At 41.9% G+C, this 18,966-nt stretch overlaps 2 protein-coding genes across 3 annotated transcripts in view; one reads left to right on the top strand and one right to left on the bottom strand.

Moving 5' to 3' along the window:
• Positions 1 to 8,318: 8,318 nt before the first annotated feature.
• Positions 8,319 to 14,879, bottom strand: GCNT3 (glucosaminyl (N-acetyl) transferase 3, mucin type). Of its 2 annotated transcripts, none has more exons than XM_065688084.1 (2): positions 14,845 to 14,879; positions 8,319 to 10,313 (listed from the first exon to the last, which is right to left on the bottom strand). In XM_065688084.1, the coding sequence occupies exon 2, from the start codon at positions 10,082 to 10,084 to the stop codon at positions 8,789 to 8,791; it is 1,296 nt and encodes a 431-aa protein (XP_065544156.1). In that variant the 5' UTR covers positions 10,085 to 10,313; positions 14,845 to 14,879; the 3' UTR covers positions 8,319 to 8,788. The 2 variants fall into 2 exon arrangements, 1 of the variants encoding a protein (XP_065544156.1); XR_010614514.1 differs by lacking the exon at positions 14,845 to 14,879 and adding an exon at positions 14,517 to 14,604 and having other exon boundaries at positions 10,274 to 10,313.
• The window catches only part of OTUD7A (OTU deubiquitinase 7A), a 151,144-nt gene continuing 143,784 nt past the window's right edge, over positions 11,607 to 18,966 (top strand). Inside the window, exons 1-3 of the mRNA XM_065688078.1 lie at positions 11,607 to 11,651; positions 14,359 to 14,472; positions 14,557 to 14,666. The gene's annotated coding sequence lies outside the window, so the exon portion shown is untranslated. The remainder of the gene's footprint in view (positions 11,652 to 14,358; positions 14,473 to 14,556; positions 14,667 to 18,966) is intronic.

Here is an 18,966-nt window from a genome sequence, read left to right as displayed (position 1 = left end):
GTGATCATTGGAAAACTGTTTAAAACCAATCATTAATATATTTGTTAAATTTTCTCAATATTGTCTAAGTGTGTTTAGAGTCATGTTGCTAATGCAGAGGTCATCCAGTTACAGGGTTCCGAGTGTGGTTTCACTGGTAAGTATTGCAGGAAATGGCTGTTTCGGGATGGAGGAGGACATCAACAAAAGCAACTGATGCTGGCCAGTATATTTGTCTGTTCGTTACTGCATCTTTCCATCTATAAATTTGCCCATTTGGTATTCTCAGCTAATAGTAATAGTACAGTAACCCAAGTATTAAAGTTATTGCACAGCTAATCAAATTGAAGTAATGAAACTGCATCTCGTAAGATTGTTTTAGATCCTCAACAAATGTAGTGCTGCTTGATATACTGTTTTTCTAATTTTTAATTTATGTGGAATACATTTAATGGGACACCTGGCCAACAGGATTTCAGGGAAGGAGTTGAGTTACGAATTTTGAGATATCAGATAGATAACTTTGTTCTTTTTAAACTTAACACATTAAATAACTCTGATCAAGAAACCCTGAAAATAGTTTCTTCAGTAGAGGTATGAATATAATATACTGACAACTTGTTTGGCTGACAGGGACTGTTCCAGTGTGGTCATAGGAATGCCTGTTGCTTCGGTACTGTCAAGTTCCATTTATTTTTGACAGTAGGCTACTCAAAGCCCACTAGAAACTGGAAACGATACAGAAGAAAAGTCAAGGGGTAACTGTTTTCAGATCAGTCTAAATCTTTAGTTTGTGATGAAAATGGAGCATAATTTTACATTTGAATTAATGAAATTAAACTTTCCTCTACCTGTCAGTGGCCCAGTCAAATAATTAAAGTAATAAAGCTTTAGTATCTCTCCTAATGCCTTTCCAGACTGATATGTTACAATTCTCTAAATCCTACCTTTGGACATAAAACTATATATATCCTGTTTGGTTAACTTCTGCTTCTCTCACTTCAAGTGAGAAAGGAGTTCACAAACTTGCTTGCAAGACCGTTCTAAGTATTGTGTTTACCATGAATTTTTTTTGGTCTTACATCTATGCCAAATGTCCCTTCCTACAAACTGCAGGTTGGTAAGTAACTGTTTTTGAAACCAGAACAACAGAGTGTTGCTCTCATTTGAACAGCACACTACCTATCTGTGGAGGCTGTTATCTTAAAGGATGTAAATGTGTATCTGTGGTTTTCTCTTTTTCTACATCAGACTCAACCTTCTAGGTTTACATACTTTTTGTTCTCTAATAATTTTGTGGTAAGCTGAATTGCAGCCCTTGCAAGTATAAAAGTTTGTTGTTCCTGCCTCCAACTCTGCTGTTTCTTCCTTTCTCTGGACAGAAACTTCTCAGTCTCCAGTTGTCTGTAGCCTTTGGACTCCCTCCCAGTGTAAATGATTATATATCTTATTTCGGTCCAATTAAGTTTGCATTAGCATATTTATTATAGCATTTTTCCATTAAAAGCAAATTTAATAGAATAGCACAATTGTACTGATGATGTAAGGTTATTGTGTGGAATAGATTTATGTTAACATTTCATTCGTACTTCTCTATCAGACTTCTGTGTTTCAGCAGTTGTCTACTACTACTTCAGCACTCCTAGCCTTAGTGCTGCCTTAGCTGTTAACTGAAAGGAGAAGAAATATTTAACTGAAAAAGAAAATAAGGTAATGAATATATATATATACACTAAGAAAAAGTACAAATTAAAGGAAGAATGATTTTGTTGACAAAGATGTCTCCTACTTAGTAACTGGTGAAATTCAGACCAATATGAGCAGGAACCAGAAATGATTATGTTCATAATTCAGGACAACTTTACTGACTTGCTTAAAAAAAAAAAAAAAAAAAAGCAGTGGTCTCATTGAAGCTCTAGATGTGGTCCTTTGGAAGGAGGTGATGGGATACTCCCTGTGCTGATGCATAACCATAACACTGAATTGTACACCCTACTTACGTGGTTCGTATTCAGTGTGAAAACAGATTTGACTATTGCCTTGAAAGGAAGCATTTGAAAATGAGATGGACGTTCTGAAATGGATGTAAATGCTCTGTACTGGAGTCTTACTGTACTGAAACTGCAAATGCTGAAGTGACACTGATCAGCTTAACTCCTTAGTTGAGTGGCAAAAAGTGACAGATGAAATACATAAAAAAATATTAATATATGAAATAAAATAATATGGATGCTTCTGAACTATTCTAAGACTTTTCCTTTTGCTAGTAATAATGTAGTCTTAGAAGAAATGCACTGCAGCTCGAATGGCTGGGGACAGGAAACAATCTATTCCTGGCCACAGTGATTGGGAAGGGACTGTGTGCTGGGGGGAATCTGTGTGATTTAGTCTGTGTGGAGGGCTAGAGACCATGCATAAATGGGGAGTAAGGGAATGTTTTAGGTGAAATAACATATGAGTAAGAACAAGTGGGTATAAGGCATGCTTCTGTAATCTAGACATTCCCTTCCTCTCAAGCTGAAAGTCTGAGCCTTTCACACAAAACAAGAAAAGTTATCAAACACAAACAGCAACTGAAGAAAAGGCAGACAAGAAGGTTCACGTACTCTGAACTTCTTGTATTGCTGCTTCCTGGCTAATGTCTGGTAGTATTAGAAGCTTTATTTCATAGCTGGTTAATGTATCACAGGTTAAAGTTTTATGGTTATATAGGCTAGCTCTGTTTGGTTGTGCCAGATGCATTAAGCTGTTGTTCTGCAGACCACTAGTTTTCCACTCATGGCACAATCCTTAGAATCATAGAATCAGAATAGTTAGGGTTGGAAAGGACCTTAAGATCATCCAGTTCCAACTGCCTGCCATGGGCAGGGACACCTCACACTAAACCATGTCACCCGAGGCTCTGTCCGTCCTGCCCTTGAACACTGCCAGGGATGGAGCATTCACAACTTCCCGCGGCAACCCATTCCAGTGCCTCATCACCCTTACAGTAACGAATTTCTTCCTTATATCCAATCTAAACTTCTCCTGTTCAAGTTTTAACCCGTTACCCCTTGTCCTGTCACTACAGTCCCTGACGAAGAGTCCCTCCCCAGCATCCTTATAGGCCCCCTTCAGATACTGGAAGGCTGCTACGAAGTCTCCACGCAGCCTTCTCTTCTCCAGGCTGAACAGCCCCAACTTAAAACATCCAACTTGAAAACATCCTTGTTTTCTGTGTGCTCTGTATTTAATTTACAAAATACTTTCCTATGAGTTTGACTCCTTACTGTTTCTAAAATGAGCTTACATACACATCTTCCATCTCCTGCCTGTACAGTTTCAGGCAATGCAGATATCTGGTATTTTTGCATATGTGGGATATTTCTAGGAGATGGAATTAAAATTTGGATGCAATCAGACTACTGAGTTTGCCTGGGTACATAAAGAATACTTGCACTTTTGTGATCAATGCTCCCCAATCAGCAAAAGGTTTTTACCCTGTTAACTCTGCCATCTCTTTAGAAAACAGCTCTTGAGGCATAGTGAGGTGCAAATAATTCTTGGGAATAACATTTTTGATGTCTATAATTGCTCCAGTGATGCCTTGGGGAAAATCTGCTTTATGGGATGAAGACTGCTGCCTGCTCACTGCAGGAGAGAAGCTTGCCTATGCTTCTGGAGGAATTAATTCCTGCAAACCTCAAGAGCTGTCAACAGAAGCTTTGACACTAGCTTGGTAGCAAGTGCCACATTCTGTTTGGTTCTAACCACATTTTTTTGGATGGTGTTTGTCCCAGCCCCAGATCTGCTACTTCTATGAAGGCTGTTCCAGTTCACTGAAGGAGGAGGGAGCAAAGATAAGGTAAGGGGATCTGGTGCCATTATTCTTCCTGCTTTTTATTGCTTTGCTTTCCATAATTTTATTGCCACTTGCTCTTTTTTGTGTTTGAATTTCAGCTAATCCCTCCACATCCATATGTTTAATGTGCTTGGTGGTCTTGGAAGATATGTTGAACTTACACCTAAAAGTGTTAACTGCACTTTTATTATACTAAGCTATTTTAATATCCAGTGGAAGACAAATAATCTTGCTTGCTACAGCATCAGCATACTTGATGCTGCCTGTTTGGTCCTTTCTTGCCTATAGTGTTATGGACTGACTCAATTCATTTGGGGATTTTTGTTGATTTTTTTTTCTTCAGAAAGGTCCCAGTTACTTCCACCCATCAATAGCAGAAAGTAAAAGATACCTTTGCACCTTGAACTTAAGCTGGAGTGTATGCTTCTGTTTAGAAAGTAAATTAGCTAGAAGAAGGTGAAGAAAAGGAAATAAACACCAGTACAGAAGTGGCTGTGGGTGACTGCCTGTGTTTAAACATGGCTTCTGAGAAAAAGGGTTTTGTGAATTCCACAAGTGTGCAAAACCAGATGTTATCTGAAGCAAGCTGTTTGCTCATTCAGGGATGTCAACACCTGACTTTAAATGTTATCAGAGAGACACAAATTAAAGGAAAGTGTGGAGCAGGAAGGACTTGAGATGAATTCCCAGAAGACAAGTTTAATCAGAATCATTATGTACTTTTACACAATGACTAGGTACCATGAGGTAGATGAGAGTTACTTGAAACACAGATACTAAGGATCTCAGCAGCTTAGGAGATAGTGTATCAGTCAAGGTGTTAGGGACTTGGTTTTGCTTTCCTGAACTCTAAACGTTCCAGGGGCAGGGAGTAGGAACATGATAAAAAGCATTTTAACTTTATTAAGCTGTACTGATAGATGTGGACTTTCCCTTCACTATAACTTAAAGGGTGATCTTAGAAAAATAGCTTTGCTGAAAGATAAATTTACTGTATAAATAAGCTCTTATGGCTTAGTAGGTTTTAAGTCACAGATCTATTAATATTTTGATTTTTGCCTTGTGCTAAAAGAGCCTGCACCCTTCAAGGAAGTGGAAAATAGTTTACTGAGAGTCTAGTTAATGTTTCATGGTTAGTGCTGATGCGGTCAGAAGAAAAAGAACACCCCTAACCCTATTCCCTTAATCAGTTTTACTCTTGACTGCAAGTATTTTACTGATGTTTTGCTCTATAGGTCATGTTTGCTTTTAGTTTTGCAGAATTTATTACCGGCTTTCCTCTGAGTTTATTTCAATTGACTCATCTCTTTAGACACTTCAGAGATGATCAGGTATGAAAGAAATGCAAAGCAGCCAGGAAACAGACCCTCCCAGCTGGAGTTAAGAGATGTTCTTTGACCCATCTATGTTTAAATACCTATTATATCAGTTTCAGCTCAGAGTAGGTTGTTCTTGTAAAAATAAAGCAAAAACCACTTGGAAATAAAATATAAATTAAAGCCAGGTGAGTTTAAAAGCAATTATTTAATTTCAGAATTATAGTTTCAACTTCCTCCTGTGCATAATGTGAAAGATAAATGTCAACTTGCAGTATATTTCCTCCTTGAACAACTGGGAGTTTGTATAAAATTCGGGTTCCTAGTTAACAACTGATTGTAGATGAAAGTGTCAGAAGCAGATTTTTATCTAGTTTTCAATGGAAAGAAAAAGGTTGTGGTTGTTGTGGTTTTTTTTTCATCATTAGTAGTTTTATCACTGGATAAATTTAACACTAATGTTTCTGATATTTCCATTTTGGATAGCCCAAGATTTTACTGATTAAGCCTATATGGGGTTTAATCTATTGTTTGGAGGTGATCCTATACTCTGATATGCCAATGCTACTTTTGGCTAAAGCTTGCCTTGCTCTATTTGAAGGTTATTCTTTTTTTTCAGTTTGCAACTAACTTGGGCAAATTCCATCTTATCTTTGTGCCCTGTTGCCAGTTTTCTGAGATGCTAACTATCTTAGTTCTAAGATGCTTTGAGATCTCCGGAATACTAAGTTCTGTATTAGAGTCGAGTGACATTTTTATTGTCATCTGAAATGGTAAGGAAACATAGGCTGGTTTGGTTTTTTTTCTTTTCTGTATTGCTGCTTTGACATGTGACTGCACTCATAAACCTGACATTCCTCGTGTCTTTGGAAAAGGAATTGCTGAGAGTATTCCTTTGTAACAATCTTTTTGTCTTAGTTCACCTTCTGAATTTGTTCTTTCAGAAGAAACTAAGTCACTACTAAAAGAAGAGGGTGAATTGAAAATAAATTTGCACAAAGATACACCTTTGGTTTTGGAAGCAAATAATCTGAGATAAACCGTGAGTAACAGCACCAACAGAAACTGAAAATTTGCTTTGAATCAAAAATGTTGAAGTTTACAAATTGTTTCCATCTCCAGATAATGCCAGAATCTGTTTTCATGCAAATCAGTGATCTCTGAATGGAGAAAGCTGCATAGGCTATGTTCTTAGGTAACTGCTGTCCCTCTAGTGTGTTGCCAAGCTGGTTTTTTTTGTTACGCTGGTTTCACTTGAGACCTTCCTGTTCTACAGGCAAGCTCTTTCAAATGTGGATAAATGTCTAACCAGGAAGAGCATAGATTTCAACATGTAACATTAAAAGAAAAAATTACTTTGGCTTTGCTAAAGACTTACGGTGGGACAGATTTGAAGTGGTGTCTCTGTTTTCCCAGAGCTAAGTATTTTTGTCTGTCTCTCCATCCGTAACCTTTTTGGTCAGGCTGTGTCTGTCAATAACAGAAGAAACACTGTTATTTAAATAGTATGTACAAGCCATACTTTGTATTTCTGAGAGAAGAAACAACTGAAGAATTAAACATACAGAGTGAAGGGAACAAAAACTGCTGTTAACTCATCTGTGAGTAATCTGTAAGTATCTTTCTTTACAGGTACTTCTGTAAAATAGTAAGATGCCTCTTTCAACAGTGTTTCACTATTTCAGACTGGGATTTTTTTCTGCCCCCCAAACACCTTTTTGCTTTCTGTAGGTGCTCGGAAATTATTTAGGTATTACAGACATCCATTTCATGGATGAGTTTGGTTTAGATGCAGTTCCCTGCAATAGGAATAGAGGAGTATGGGTTATTTCTTGTTTTGTTTTATGGTTTTTTGGTTTCTTTTTTTTTTTCCCCTCTCCATGAACATGCACCTTTTTGCTCCATTTTGCAATGGAAAAAAACACCACTCTGCTGTAGTCAGAAACACACTGACCCTGCTCTGCCTCACTTAGTCCAGATGCTTGAATGTATTCCAGTCCTCCAATAAACCACTGGCAGTAGTTTACCATTTGGGGCTAATACGTATTAATATAAAGTAAATGAAAGAGCTCCAACAAGCATAATCAGATTAGGCAGCAGTGGTTAGATGCAGCTTTCTATGTTGGGAGACTTGAGTTCTTACCCTGAGTCAGCAGAGTTTTTTTTGCTCTAAAAGAATGTACTGGACATGGAGATATTTGCTATTTAATGCTGAATTTGCTGCTGAAACCGTTTTTTAAATTCTCTGTGTTGCTACCAGGTTAGCATAAAGCTTCCATCTCTGTTGTAACAAACATCTGCTCGCTTTAACAGACATTTACATTAACGGAAGTTGGGAAGAGCTTCCCACTGGGACCAGCAATCCTATTGCTTCATTTGCTCTTTTTGAATGAACTAATGCTCAAGTGATACCTGCGAGCCTCTCTTGCCAGCAGTCGGAGGTTTTGCCTATTTTTGCTGTGAAGTCACCATCATACTTTAAAAATTGGAATTTCCCAACCAAGTTTAAGATGTCTAAACCCCTACAGTAACAGACCTTTTACACCAGTTACTTCCTCTTCTCACCCTATTTACGTAGTTGTTTTAAGTATCTGTGTGACTGCAGTTGTAACTTCACCTAAATGTAGCCTCATGCTACAGCATTGCTTCAGGTGCTATTTTGTATATAAATCATTGTATAATGCAAATTTCCCACCAGAGACCTTGAATTTATAAAGGTGTCTGCTGACAAAAGGGGGGTCTTGGTAGTACAAAGACAACTGAATTAATCCCTCAGCATTAATAGGTAGTGAAAAGCTGTTGGAACCATGGGAAGTGCCTGGCTTTAATATGAGAAGGTGGGAAAAATACACGTGGGTGAAATATAGATGTTCACAAATCTTTCTTTCGGCTTCTAGAAACTTAAAGGAACAACAATGTATTGGATGCCTGTTTTGTTCATCTGAAAGGCCAGACACGCCACTGGATATGGCAATTACATTACTAACTGCCTAACGAAAGTCTCTTTCTTTGGAAGAGGAATATGATGGAAAGCTGTTGGTCTGCACACCATAACCTACACAACCTCTCTGCCCCCGGCTTCCCTACCTGTAACACAGGGGCAGGCGGCATGTTCAATTGGTTTAATGGCTCTGCCTAGAACACAGCCCGTTCTCCTCAGAGGACGACAGGGGACACACCACCAAAGAACCATCTCTTTACTGCATTTCGGTTTATGGAGGGATTTTTAACAGTACTGACAGAACTGAAGTGGTACAAAAGCAGCTGGCAGCTGTTCGGCTCAGCCGTGCAGCGGCTGCAGTGCAGAAAACCAGGTAACGTTTTAGTTTCAGCCGTAGCAGGACCGGCGTCTCCGCGGCCCGTGCCCTTGCCCCGCCTGCCCGCAGGCTGCGTGAGGAGAACGGGACCCCGAGCGGCTGGGTGCGCGGCCTGCCGCAGCCCGCCCGCCGCGCCGAGCGGGGCCCCTCCTGCCCCTCGGCTCCGGGTCCCCGGGCTCCCGCTCCGCGCTCGGCCGCTCCCGTTCTCCTCGGGGGCCCGCCGCGGGAGAGACCCCTCCGCCAGCGCGGCGGAAGGCCCCGCGCGGCCGCTGAGGCGCCGCCGCTAGACGCGCCTGCGGAGGGAGACGGGTGCTGGCGAGGGTGCGTCGGCTCCCTCAGAGCCCCCGGCCGTAGAGGGCCCTGTGGCGCAGGTGCTCCTCCAGACACTGGATGGCGGCGTCGTCCACCGAGGGGTCGAACTTGTTGGCCAAGAGGTGGTGCTGCTGGAGCAGCCAGGGCACGTCGCCCACCCCGTAGATACAGACGGCGCGCTGGTGCCGGCCGGTGCAGGGCGGGTAGGGCGCGCCCTTGCTGGGGTCCCCCTCCAGGTACTGCCACTTGACCAGGCGGGGCAGGGCGTTCATGTCCGAGAGCTGGAACTTGTCGTTCGGGGGCATGGCGCCGGGCACGCCGGGCACACGGTTGAGCGTGGCCCAGACGTGCTCGTCAGGGCTGTAGGTGTCCTTGGCCCACTCGAGGAACTGCTGCGCCGCGGGGTCCTCGAAGATGTGCCGCACGAAGGCGCGGGTGACCACGACGTACGCGTTGCCCGTGAACATGCGGTAGTTGTGGGGCGGCGGCAGCTTCTCGGTGGCTGTCCGGGAGATGACCTGCCCCACCTCGTGGTGATACTGCCAGCGCTCCCGCTTGAGCGCCGACGGCTTCTCCGACTCCATGCTGTTCCGCCCCTGCAGCACCTTCAGGGCACGGACAATCTCGGCGTTAGTCTTGATGGGGAAATCGGTGCCGCAGGTGTTGAGGACGTAGTGCCAGGGCATGGGGCTCTGCAACAGGTCCTGCATGCAGTTGAGGTCGGCCTGCAGCCGGGACCAGGAGGCATAGACCACGTCTTCCAGGCGGCTCGCCACAAAGACGTTGGGGAAGCAGGCTACGATGGCCCGCACGGCTTCCTGGAAGGCGGCTGGGGACTTGTTGTCAACGTGGACGCAGTAGACGTTCTGGGGGGCATAGAGGGACCGCAGGAGCCGCTCGAACATCTCGATTTTGTCATGGATGACCATGGAGTAGGCGATGGGGAACTCTTCCTCCTCCTGGCTCAGCGGGAACTCGATGAACCGCCGGCTCTCCTTGAAGGCGCTGCAGTCCTTGGCCATGTTCAGGTACTGGCCGGGCGTCAGGGAAGCCCTTCTGTTGGCGACCTCCAGGTTGCTGAGCTGCGCCTCCTGGACGGCCCGCTCGTCCCCGCGGACCACCCCCGAGCAGTTGATCCTCCTGCCGGGGGACAGCTCCAGCGCTCGGTACAGGCGCAGGCGGCAGCGCGGGTGCCCGGCGGGGCAGGGCCGGGTGGCGCCGCGCAGCGCCAGGGCGGCGGCCAGGAGCAGCGCCCCGAGCAGCACCGCGCAGCGCCGCCGCGCCGCCGGCTGGGGGGGGCTCCTGTCGCACAGCCGCATGACCCCGCGTGCGGGGCGCCCGGCGCGCCCCACAGGCTCTGCCCCGGGGTGCGCTGCCCTGGAGCTGGTGCTGCGCGGAGTCAGCCAGGTACCTGCTGCCTGCGTGGTGGGGAGCAGTGGCAGGGCGATCTTGGCGTACCCGCAGGTGAATAAAAGGAAGTCTCCTCCCTCCCCGTGGCGTGGCTGTTTGGCTTTATCGACGCTGAAAGTGGTTGTGTATCTTGTACGTCTGTTTGAAAGAAGATATTTCATCTTACCCTTGTCCAGTGTGTAACACAAGGAAACTTCCTCTAGAATGCAGCCCCATGTAATGCACTTTGAAAGAAGACTTACTAGATGACTTTAGGACCTAACCTGCTTTTCTAGGGTACAGATCATTCCAGTTAGCAGGTCAAGGGGGTGACAGCAATAGTGCTGTAGTGAAGAAGCCCAGCTGCAGCAGGCTTTCTGCTGGCCTGGAACTTTTTGAGCTTTGGTGAAGAATTACTGCACAAGACTTTGGATAACTGATCAAAGTAGAATCTCTCTTTCTACAGTGGAAGAAGAGGGTGAAGATAGAGGCCATGGTTTATAAATAATTTGCCACAAAGTGTCCTCTTGAAGGAGTGAGAGAATATAGGAGGGCATCAGGACCTCTTACATGCACCTACATGCCCATCCTGGCTGACTATCACTTAATAGAAAAAGAGGGCTAACTGTGGGTGACTAAAATACACCTTGTGCCATGATGAACAAAACAACATCCCCTAAGTTGTAGTCCTGAACCACTTTGTGGTTTGAACCAAACCTGGTGTTTGGTACCATGTTTGTAAAAGGGGGCTGTTTTTAACAGTTTCCGTGATGACTCAGATGATGATGGGTGTTCTAAGGCAAACAAAGGTTTTATTTTTTTCCCTCCTTTCTCCAGATGTACCAAGGAGCCAAATTCACAGAATCTGTAGCTGGACTGAGGACAGTTGATGGAATTAGAACTCTGCACAGGATCTGGAAAACACCAGCAGTTACTTCCTCAATTTCAAACCTGAGATTATTTGTTGAGGTATTAGCTTTACCCAGTTTAGCAAATAATTGTCTTAGATGCTGTCCATAAATCCTAATGGACATTACGAAATGCAGTGATGTGATACACACGGTATTGGTCGTAGGCACAGCTGTCAGTTTGCCTGGGCTAAGTACCAAAGTGAATGTGCTTGAGAGAAACATGGGGAAAAAGGCTTACATAAGAAGATCTGAGATATGACAGCAGATTACAGTATAAGAGGAGGATGATTTAATCATATTTAGGTAAAAATCTTGCAGAACACCGTGAGAAGTTGCATTATGTCATATTATTGTATGCTTTTTGCAGAAACATGGAACAGCCCACAAGCCTCTAAAGTTGTTTGTATATGAAATGGCAAAAAGGAATGGCATAGTGAGGAGTTCAGGTGCTTGGCAGTTATGGCTGTGGTTTAAACATCACTGTGCTGTCATGAAACAGGCTGGTGAATGAATTCTGTTCATTTCCAGAATTCCTCTGTCGATACCAAAGAATGCAGCGTGAGGACTTCCAGTTAAAACAACTTTGGTAAGTCTAGGTGCCACATCTTTCTAGTGCCTTTTTGTACTTGCTTCCATTTTAATAAGCCATATCAAGTCATAAGTTCCTGGTTTTTAGCTTTCCTGTTAAATCCTCACAGGGTGACCTGTTACCTACTTGCCTGATTGCACAATTTTACATTGTGTTTCAGGTAAATGCATTGAAGAGTGGAGAAGAAACGTGTTCTGTTTGCTTCTCCAAGGGGGGAAAAATTACTGTGTGATTGTTTGGGGATGGTGCCACAGCTGGTGAAGCACCTGGTAGAAATTTAGATTGTGATGGCAAGGCTCATAGTCTCAGTGATGCAGTTAGCTTATATAAAGAAGAGATTTTTCCCTGGGAAAGCAGCATTAACAAAGAAGGATGATCAGAACTGAGTTGTAGGTATCAGTCTGAAGTCATGGTTACTGAAACGTGTAAGGCAAGAACTTTTACATGTATAAATCTACTGCCAGCTTCTTTACCTAATCAGACATCTGAGACCAGGCTTGTTCATGCTACAAAAAAATCTTGTGTTCTGCTTTGTTGCTTGGATGAGCTGAAACTTTTGTTAGCTTATTATTAGCTGCTTCTTGGTCACAAGTGGTTTGATAGTACTTTTAAAATCAGTATTTGATGCAGTGTGTTATAGATCAGCCAGTAGGGATTTTGAAGGGTTCCACCTGTAAGCGATAACACCACTTTTAAGCTATCAGGGCATTGTTGTCTTTATCATTCTGCTCCTTCTATATTGAATATCCTCTTAGTTGTCATAAGAGAGTCTTACTTACTGCTTAGTTGTCAGAAGAGAGTTTTATTTACTGGTGTAGTGTGCATTGTGATGTAGTTTCTCCTATGCTGGTTGACTGCTTTGTAGGCATTACTGTCTCACAGCTAAGTTCTGTGTTCTCCAGGACTTTGTGTCAACAGGAGGAATTTTATATTCACAGCACAATGACTCTTATTTAACCTTTGTGTTTGACAGGTATGTGTCATCTAGATAGTAAAGCTTTAAATAAAAGGAAGTAAATGCATAAGGCAATTATAATCAGAAAGCAACGCAATACACTTGCTTTGCCAGCTGTTCCAGTGCATGTCCTCTCCACAGGCTACAGTCCTTCAGGATAAACCTGCTCCAGTGTGGGTTCTCCACAGGCACCACTTTCTGTCAGGAAATCTGCTCCTATCTCGGCTTCTCTCCAGTGGCCTCAGCTTCCTTCAGGGCTGCACTCCCTGCTCTTCACTGGCCTTGGTGTCAGCAGAGTTGTTTGTCACACTTTCTCCACTCTGTCAGCTGTTGAGTAGCTTTTCTTTTTAACCCCTTTCTGAAACATGTTTTCGCAGAGGCGCTGACAGATTCACTGGCCGGCTCAGCTTTTTATGTCTGGCAACTTCTGGTCTCTTCTCACAGAAGCCCTCTCTGCCTCCTTAAAAAATCATTGACACATTAACCCAACAGATGAACCTTTGTAACCTGCTCCTGTTATACTGATGACAGGGGTACAGTTTGCAGAGTTGAGTGACAAGAGGGTAACTTAGATAAGGAAGAGGTTGGGTGTGATTTCTTTGGCTTCTGTTTTTCTTTTTTTTTTTTTTTTTTTTGTTGGCTCTAGTCTTCTGGAGTCCACTAGTGTATTTTACAGTTATCATATGATTTATGATATAGTTAAAATGCCAAAGAAATATAGTTGATTATCCATCATTTACAGGTAACCTAGACCCCTGGAGAATCAGCTTGCTAGTCCAAAGTTGTATGGAATAGTTATGTAAGAAATACCTATTGGCATGAGGATTATAAAATTGTTTTGCAGGCCCACACCTAAAAATACTTAGGGAGGGCTCTGATTTTTCCAGTAATATTTTGGGTATGTAATGATTATCATTAAACAAAATCGGTGATACTCTCACTGACTGCTAGTTAAGCAAAACTGTTCCTAAATATTAATTATTTCCTATTAAGTACACACCTTGTGTTAAAATGCAGTATTCTGTTGTGAAGAGCTGCATTTCACTCTATGTGTGTGTATTTACAGATGGAATTTTCCTACTTGTGTCAAGTAGAAATGGATATTTTCCAAAAGAACTGTCTGTCTTTTTTTTTTTTTTTAATCAGTACTTCCTTTGAAGTATGCTGACAAGAAATCAGATTTCCATCTTCCTCTCTGTTCAGATCTTCTTTTTTTGCTGACTGTGCTTGTATTGTGATAGCTAAAAACCCTGAGAATTGTATTTGGCTTACAATTTTATGATTTATAGTTTTAAAATTACTTACAAACATTTAGAAAACATGATAAAATTCCCACATGTATCTTCAGAGACTAAAAGTTTGGTCTTTATTTTGTATGGAGTCTTTTGCACATCTTGCTTTCAGGTGTGCATGTGGGATGTGAGCAAAGAAGTCTTGAGGTTTCAAAATAAACATAACAAGCCTTATGCAAACATGTGTGTATTATACGTGTACTTTATGTGTAAAACTTTAATTTGATGAACACAGTATTGTGCAGGGTTTGCTTTTCGTAACGGAAAACTCTCTCATTACAGACTTCAGCTTCGATTTTCTTTCAATTTAATTTCAACTGAACTATGTGGCTCAGTCCTGTGCACTCTATAACAGGTTGCCCAGTATCTTTACAAGCTACTAATACTGCATTCAGACCAGCATCGTCTTTGGTCATCTTGATGACTAATTAGAAATTAAGTCAGTTTTTCTTTTTAGAGTTTTACTTCATGGCTGGTGTGTGACAAATGGTTTGGAAGTGCTCTAAGGAGTACCTCTGGGTCTGCCACTGCATGGATGTGATTCAGAAAGAACATGAAAAGGCAGCATACAGTAAGTAAAAAAAATCAAAACAGACATTTTTGTAGCATGCATACCAGTTCCTATTTAACTGCTCAGTTGCTGATCACCTTACAGTTGCAGGCTTGTTGCTCTGTTGTTTCTGGACCTCTGTGGAAGTCTCACTGGAAGAGAGAAGGATTGCTGCTTTTATCCAAAGCAAAACAGCTGGACTGAGTGGAGTAACAGTGAGTATGGCTTTGAAGGAAGTTTAAGCAGATAGTCGTAACTGACACATAGTCAACAGGATGTCATTTATTACCTGATGTTTTACATGAAAGCTGAACTCTGCTAATAAGGTATGATGAGTTTCCTAAATCCCAGTATGTATAATAGAGCAAAACAGGGGGATAAGGTGTTACTCACCTTACGCAGATGCTGAAGAGACAGCCATATAAGCAGGACGGTGCTGGTAAAGGTGTTTAAAAATAGTTTCCTTTAAAGCACTCTTAAAACTGGTGCTGTTTCTGACTGTGATGCCCAACACTGGAAACTGGACTGTGTCCTGGGGGAAGAAAATAACCTGATTTTTCTTGGAGGATGCAACACAAAGAAAACACAGTGATACTGGGGATAATAAATACATTAGCTCATGCTTCATTGTTTCTAGAAAGGGATTGCTTCATACAGCATGAGAAATATAAACAAAACAGCAAACAAAACTCTTTTAGATAGAGGAGCTCAAGGCCATAGAAATACAGAACCAAAAAGAATGAATTTAATCTTGTACATTTCTCACAATGGAGAACCCATGATAACTAACCTATTGAAGAGATTGTTTCTTAACAGATAAAAGATTTCCTGGAATATACAGCAGTGTTACTGTGAGTTTTTATCTGAACAAGAAAAAAACAGCCCTTTAAATCATGTTAGCTTTGCTTCTTGCCTTGTTGGCAGCTGTCTAAACGGTATTCTGAACTTCCAATGTTTCTTTTCTGTGGTAGAACTGTATACATTTATCTGTGTTCTGTGTAGGTTGTTTTGGTCATAAATAGATTCTGCCATTGTAATATCTCTGCACAGATTGAAGGCTAGCATGTGGACTGTATGTCCAAAGCTTGAGTGTAATGTCATACATTTCTTTCATGTCCCTGTGGCTGCTCAGAAGCACATCTGAATATGTTTAGAGCTACAGTTGATCTGATTGCCTCTGAATGTCCCACAGCTGTTTCAGGCAGGGAGTTTATCCAGTTGCTGAATAGGGGTGTCCTGGGGTCAGTGAGTCCAATAAATTTTCCTTCAATGCCTGTGCTTCATGCAGAGCACTGTTTACCTTCACACTCCTGAATGCAATATAGGCAAAGCCACAGGAGGAATCAGCAGTGGAAAGGTTATTGTTACTCTAGAACTGTTGTTGTGTGTTCAGTTCCATCTGAGGTTCCTGCAATGAACTGACCTTGTTTTGGCTGCTATTCTGCAAAGAAACCAAAGTATTTCATAGTGCTTTGAGGGCCCGTGCCTTCTTTGCCACACATGATGCTACACAGCAGTGGTCAAATATGAAATTGCTTGGTGGGGGGAGCAGTTGTAGGGGTAGTGTTGTACTACTTTTTCCTTATTTCAAGTGATCTGTTTGCTTCCTTTCCCCCCCCCCCCCCTTTAAAAATCTCCTATACACTTAACATTTTTGCTTCCTGTCATGCAAAGCTAAGACATATTAGCTGCACTTATTTCATGTCATAGAAAATCCTTAAGGTTTTTACTGGTTATTATTTCATTCCTTCCATGTTCAAGTATTTCTTTGTGGACATTGTTCCACACTGCTGTGAACTGACTCCAGGGATAAAGACAGCAATAGTATAAGATAAATTTTTTGTACATTAGGTAAGCAACTGAGGTCTAGAGCCACTAAGGTATTTGAGCATCCCACTAGGAAATAATGAGAAGTGCCTGAGTACACCTATCTGGACTGTGGAACAGTTCTGTTCAAGTAGTGCTAATGAGACAGACAGCAATTTCATCTTTCCTCTGGCATTTATTATGTGCTATATAATTATATCATTATGTGCATAATAGATGCTACGTGCATCTGTTATGTCTTGCCCCTACAGAAGGGGCCAAAGGTGAAACTGTGTTTTGAGGAGCACTTAGTGTTGACAGACTGAAATGTTAATGGCTGCTGACTGAAGGTTGTGGTTGTCAGTGCTTGTGGGTGAGTATGACTGAGCACATCTTAATGTGAACCAAGTAGTTCATGTTAGTGCTAGATATCAGTATCTTCTGACCAAATCAACAAATAGCATATGTTTTTCTATTTAGAGAAAAAAACTCACAAAACAACAACTTTTAACATTCTGAACAGTATCTGAAGGGGGCCTATGAGGGTGCTGGGGAGGGACTCTTCACTAGGGATTGTAGTGATAGGATAAGGGGTAATGAGTTAAAACTTAAACAGGGGACGTTTAGATTGGATATAAGGAAGAAATTCTTTCCTGTTAGGGTGGTGAGGCACTGGAATGGGTTGCCCAGGGAGGTTGTGAATGCACCATCCCTGGCGGTGTTCAAGGCCGGGTTCGACAGAGCCTTGGGTGACATAGTTTAATGTGAGGTGTCCCTGCCCATGGCAGGGGGGTTGGAACTGAATGATCTTAATGTCCTTTCCAACCCTAACTATTCTGATTCTATGATTCTAACATATATTTTCTGCTTAAAAGAAAATGCCATTCTTTCTTATTTTGGCACTTGATTTGGGTCAATACTTAGCTCTTCAGGAATACCAAACTGTAGGCCTATGGGAAGCACCATTGCAAATTCAGCAGCAGGAAGCAGAGTAGTAGTTCATTGTTTAAAAGATATGACACTGGCATGCACCTGTCTTCATGTTATTTTCAGTTCTGAACCTGCATGGAGTCTTCTGCTGCTTCTGGGTTCAGCAGTGATGGTGTTAAGAGTCCAGTATATAAAGCAGTGACAAATCTGAACTGAGGTACATGAGCCAAAGAACTCTTTTTTTGTTGAAGACAGGTGGAGAGGTGAGAGAAAGAACAGAATTGGTTTGCATTTTACTTCAGACAGGGATGATTTCAGTAGTTTATACCTGAACCTGCTAGTTCTAGCTTGCTCATCATTAGTTAGCTAGGGAAATGTGCAGTGTCTTAACCTCTCTCATTGGAATAGTCCATATAACTGCATAAGTTTCAGTGATTAGCCGTTTTAGCTGGGTTTTTTTAAGTTACTTTAATTTTGTCTCATGGCAGCAATGAACAGTATTTCCAGGTCATTTCACCCATCTATTTAAAACAATTGTGCTGTTGTCACAAGTAGCAATTAATCACTTTGTCTGGACGGTGTCACAGCAACTGAAAGTCATAAACTCAAAGTCGTTAAAGTTATGGAACAGATATGTATTCCAGTACGTATCTCTAGTTGTTAGGCAGCTTCAGAAGAGTGAGATGGTACTGTAAAACATATTTTCAGTTAAAAATTGATTCAAATGAGTTAACTGAGCTAGCTTATAAGGCCATTTTCTTGGTCACAACCGAGATGAAATTTTGTAGGTTGTTTCAGGGAAGAGCTGCTGGAATTGTCACTAAAAGCATTTCCCTCTCTCCCCTCCCACTCCCATCCCCCGTGAAGATTCCTGGTGTAGGTAAGTTTAGACTAGAGAGAATTTGCTGTATGTAAGCACATCAAAGATGAGAACGGAAGACATGTGTTTGACTAATCATAGAGCAATTCTTGTGCAATAAAGGCTGGTTTCAACTGAATTGGTAAGTTTGAGTGCCCTTCCCCCTGAGTTAGATTTATGAAAAACAACAATTAACAACCTACCACTCTGTGCAAGGGTATGTTTTAGCAAACAATAGATTACATACTGAGACAGTGTGTTTTGTAAGAGTACGAATGATCCTTTATTTCAGGAAGGCTGTGGTTCATGGGTTACTAGAAACTACTTGAAAATGATACAGCAAAAAGGGCTGCAGTTTTCTGCGTTTAAAATGGTGAGGTCCTAGCACTGGTGTATAAATACTGACTGATGCTATAGCATGATGCCCTCTGCCATGCCTCCGCAGGACAGAATTGCTAACATACTGACAGCATTGTCTATCTGCTGCTGAAACACAGACATTATTGCTAAAGCTAATGTAGAAGAGGAAATAGGGAGTATAGTCAATAGTTCCATGTTTTGTTGTTTGTTTGGGGTTTTTTTTTATGCACTTTTATATTGTTTCTTGTGAGGGTGTTAGTGTAATTGAAACAAGATGTCTGCCCAGTGATACTAGCACAGTTTTGATACCGACACTTGACTGGCATATTTGTACTTGCTGGCATGAATATTTAGCATGTAGCAGAAAATTGGATCAGTAAATGTGGCGTTTGTGGTTGTGTTGATTTGAATAAAAAAAATACATTTCACAGACAAAACTGTCCATGGAAGAGGAAAAACTGTTCTTCACACACAGGAGGATATGAACTGCAGTCTCTGTATCTGAGTAGTTTTGCCATTATTACATCATCATCTGCCTGAAGCATGTTGAGAATATAGTC

The sequence above is a fragment of the Lathamus discolor genome, chromosome 8 (assembly GCF_037157495.1).
Source record: "Lathamus discolor isolate bLatDis1 chromosome 8, bLatDis1.hap1, whole genome shotgun sequence".
Taxonomy (NCBI): domain Eukaryota; kingdom Metazoa; phylum Chordata; class Aves; order Psittaciformes; family Psittacidae; genus Lathamus; species Lathamus discolor.
Note: the sequence above shows the minus strand (reverse complement) of the source record. Positions and strands in the feature narration are given on the sequence as shown.

What these genes read in the sequence shown, in the direction of transcription:
- GCNT3 (XM_065688084.1), bottom strand. Translation starts at nt 10,084, where the DNA reads ATGCGGCTGTGCGACAGGAGCCCCCCCCAGCCGGCGGCGCGGCGGCGC.